We start from the raw sequence: 3,592 nt of genomic DNA, 5'->3' as shown, positions 1-3,592 counted from the left end.
CTGCAGCTCCACTGTAGGAAAAAACAAACTGATTTGAATTTCAATAGGAACTCAGGCAGAACTCTCTCTCTCTCTTTTTGCGGTTTAAATGCTCGTGCGTGGCGCAAAGTTTCGCTCCAAACTTCTGCGGAAAAACTGCGCATTTTCGATTCGCTCTGAAAGTTTAACTTTTCACGTTTTATTGCGACAACCTGAAGGTTTTAGATGCGGTTGTTTCCCCCAGAAAATGCCGAGTTAAATAAGAGACATCTCCAGTACAGTGGCGCACATTTTGCGGGTAAATGAATAAATGTGCCGCAGATGTGTCTGATGTGTTCCAGTGAAGCTGATTCAATCAGTGACGTAATAATTACCGCAGCTGGAGCAGTTTGACATCTTTCAGGTGTTTTTTTTTTATCATTTGGAGGTAAAATGAGACTTGATGACAGATCTCTCAGAGGAACGGATCAACTGGATCATTAAGGCAGAGGTTCTCAAACTGAGGGTCCCTGGACCCCCAGGGGTCCGTGAAAGGCATCCTGGGGGGTCCCCAAAAAGTTTCACTAAATTGTTTTAGTTTTTATGTTTAAAAATGCATGACGAATAATGAACTAAAAACAAACATGAAGTGTTAAATTTGCCTCAGTGTTGGTGTTAATTCACAGTGTTGATCTCATCAGTGTTGTCTCAACACTGGACAGTGTTAAATAAGCTCCGCCCACTGTTAAGTCTTAACACTTAACAGTGCCCTTATATAACACAATGCAGTGTTGAAAGAAGCATTCTGAAAAGCCCCGCCCTCTTCCTCATGGACCAGAATTTTCTCAGCAAGGAATGCTGGGTAATGTAGTAGAAATGATGTGTTTACATGTCTAAGACTGTTAAAAATGTTCATGAGTGTAAAAAAATTGTTTTTCTGGTCAGTTTTCTTGTTCAGGTTGTTTAGTTTTTCAAGTTTAAGTTGTGTGTTTTTTGCCATAAGTTGACACCATGAGTGAGAGCTACTTCCTGGTGTGTGAAGGGTCACACTGTTGTGCTGTTTTGCCAACTGATGATCAGTGTTAACACAACACTTAAAGCGTTGATTTTAACTCTACTTTAGAGCGCAGTACTCTGTGTACTCTGACTCACACTGTGTAAAACAGAAAACAAAAAATAATGTTAGTATTACACAATAAAGTGTACTTTTTAAACAAAGTGTAGTGTAAAATTAACTCCATAAAAATAACAATATTACTCTATAGAGTGTTAAATAATTTTACTCAGTTCATTGTTGATTTTGACACTAAAATGAGTAAAATTAACTGTGAAAAGTTTACACTCATTTTGAGTGGGACCAAATATATCCAACAGTTAAATTCAACTCTAGGTGTTAAAATTACACTTTGTTTTTACTGTGTAATAAACTAAATATAAATATATATTGCCATGGCATTTAGGTGTTGAAATGACAATAAATCATCTTTTAAAACAGCAGTGGGGTTTATGAGGGGGTCCCCAGACCCAAATGGTTTGAGAACCCCTGATCTAGTAAAAATAAAAGTACCACATCAACATTTTTACTTGAGTAAAAGTAAGTACTTGCTTTTAAAAGTACTTGCTTAATGTATTCCCTAATGGTCTACAATATTATGAAGTGTGTCTATTTTAAATCCATCAGTGGTGTGTGGTTTTAGTGGTGCCCTCTGTGACACTGTTCACACTTGGTGTGAGTCTGTGCTTCATCGCAGATCGTGACAACATCACCATCGTCCTTTATCAAACCTCAACAAGTCGTTTTTTGAACCAGTTAACTTCCAGTTAACTTCCAGTTAACTTGAATAAATAAGGCCATGAGTGGCACATTTCCTCCGCTGTGGGCGTGATGCTGCTGCAGAATCGCTCCGCTTTTTTATTTTATTTTACTTTTTTGAAGGAGGGGCTAAAGATATTTCCCTGCTGTGCAGTGCTTCAATGGACCAATGACAGAAATTCTCCTCTCACCACAGATTATTTTCAAACTAAACAAACCAAAATTTAAAAAAAAAAGCAATGCGACGTGACATGAATGTAGTTTGTAATTCAACGCATTACAGAAACGTAGTGGAGTAGAAAGTACAGATACTTAATGTAAAATGTAGTGGAGTAAAAGTACCCATGATGAAATCTACTTAAGTAAAGTACAAATACATGAAAAATGTACTTAAGTCGGGGGCGTCCAAACATTTTCCCTGAGAGGGCCAAAATTAAAATCAATCTTAGGGTGCTGGGCCAAATGCAACAATACACGAAATGCAAATACTTCAAGTTGTATTTTTTATGATTAAGCCAGCAGACAGWRCRGTTGSCCACATTTTCTTGTTTGTTTGTTTTTTTCAGCCCATGGACGTGGAGAAAATTCAACGTATGCATGGGCAGCAAAAACTCATGGGACTTTTCATAATTTAAAATTTGAGTATATGAGGTCTTATAAGGTGTGTAAATCTAAATATGGACTTAAATCTAATATAAATGTCTCTTGAAGTTACTTGTATTTTAAGTTTAATCTTAATTCAGAGATAAAGTGAGCACCATTAGTTAAGACTATCTGACTACAGCTCCTGGTACTTGTAGTTGGACCAGTGTTTGAAAAGGCAAAGTGCAAATATAGTATTTCTACATAAGACAGGAGATTACAGTCTAGTAACCAGGATAACTGCTGGTGGGCCAAATCAAATGGCTTGGCGGGYCAAATTTGGCCCGCRGGCCCCASTTTGGTCACCTCTGASTTAAGTACAGCAACAAAGCATTTGTACTTGGTTACATCCCACCACTGTGTTCCAGTGAAGCTGATTCAATCAGGGACACAGTAAGAACTATGTTACTGCAGTCTRTTGCGCTGACGGTCAGGTTCAGGTGTTTTGCAGGTAAAAGACTTGACAAATCGGTCCTCAGAGGATCGGATCAGTYGGATCATGAAGGAGCTGCAGAGGCTCAGCTCTTTTTTATAAACTGCTCTTCTCTCTCCTCTTCAGTCCAGGTGACCGGGTGAATTCCAGGGAGTGACAGAGCGACCCCCCCGGCAGCAGTTGATGGTTGTCCGGACCCCCTCAGATGGGATCAGTGTCCGGGGGGAGGTGGAGAAGGGGGGTATGGGGAGCCCTGTCCCCCTCTAACGGGATGGCCCTGTGGGCCTGGCTGCTGGCCTCCGTCCTGCTGTCCCTCCTGACCGTCAGCGTGGCCCGGCCCCCCCTCACCGCCACCAAGGAGGAGGAGGAGGCCACTCTGGAACCTGAAGGTGAGCTGCAGGAGTGGGGGGGGCTGAGGGGTCTGACCTGTGGGTCCCGGGACCCTGTGCAGCACGACCACATCTTTTTTTTGTGTTTAGAACCCAAATGGATCAGTCTGAGCTCCACCTTTAAACCAGAGGTTCTCAAACTGGGGTCCCTGGACCCTCAGGGGTCCATGAAAGGCATCCTGGGGGTCCCCAAAAAGTTTCACTAAATTGTTTATTTGGTTTTTATTTTTAAAAATGCATGAAGAATAATGAACTAATAAAACAAACATAATAAATTTAATAAAAATATAGATTCCCATGGCGTTTAGGGGTTTAAATGACAATAAATTATCTTTTAAAACAGCATGGGGTTTGGGG

At 40.7% G+C, this 3,592-nt stretch overlaps 1 protein-coding gene across 1 annotated transcript in view; it reads left to right on the top strand.

Moving 5' to 3' along the window:
• fgfr2 (fibroblast growth factor receptor 2) overlaps nt 1-3,592 on the top strand; it is a gene marked incomplete in the record, with an annotated part of 61,159 nt that overhangs the window by 969 nt on the left and 56,598 nt on the right. The window contains 1 exon segment of the mRNA XM_014021153.1: nt 2,973-3,235. Coding sequence (XP_013876607.1) covers nt 3,052-3,235 — 184 coding nt within the window.

The sequence above is a fragment of the Austrofundulus limnaeus genome, unplaced genomic scaffold, assembly GCF_001266775.1.
Source record: "Austrofundulus limnaeus strain Quisiro unplaced genomic scaffold, Austrofundulus_limnaeus-1.0 Scaffold280, whole genome shotgun sequence".
NCBI lineage: Eukaryota > Metazoa > Chordata > Actinopteri > Cyprinodontiformes > Rivulidae > Austrofundulus > Austrofundulus limnaeus.
The sequence above is the reverse complement of the archived record's forward strand: the minus strand, read 5'-3'. Positions and strand labels throughout refer to the sequence as shown.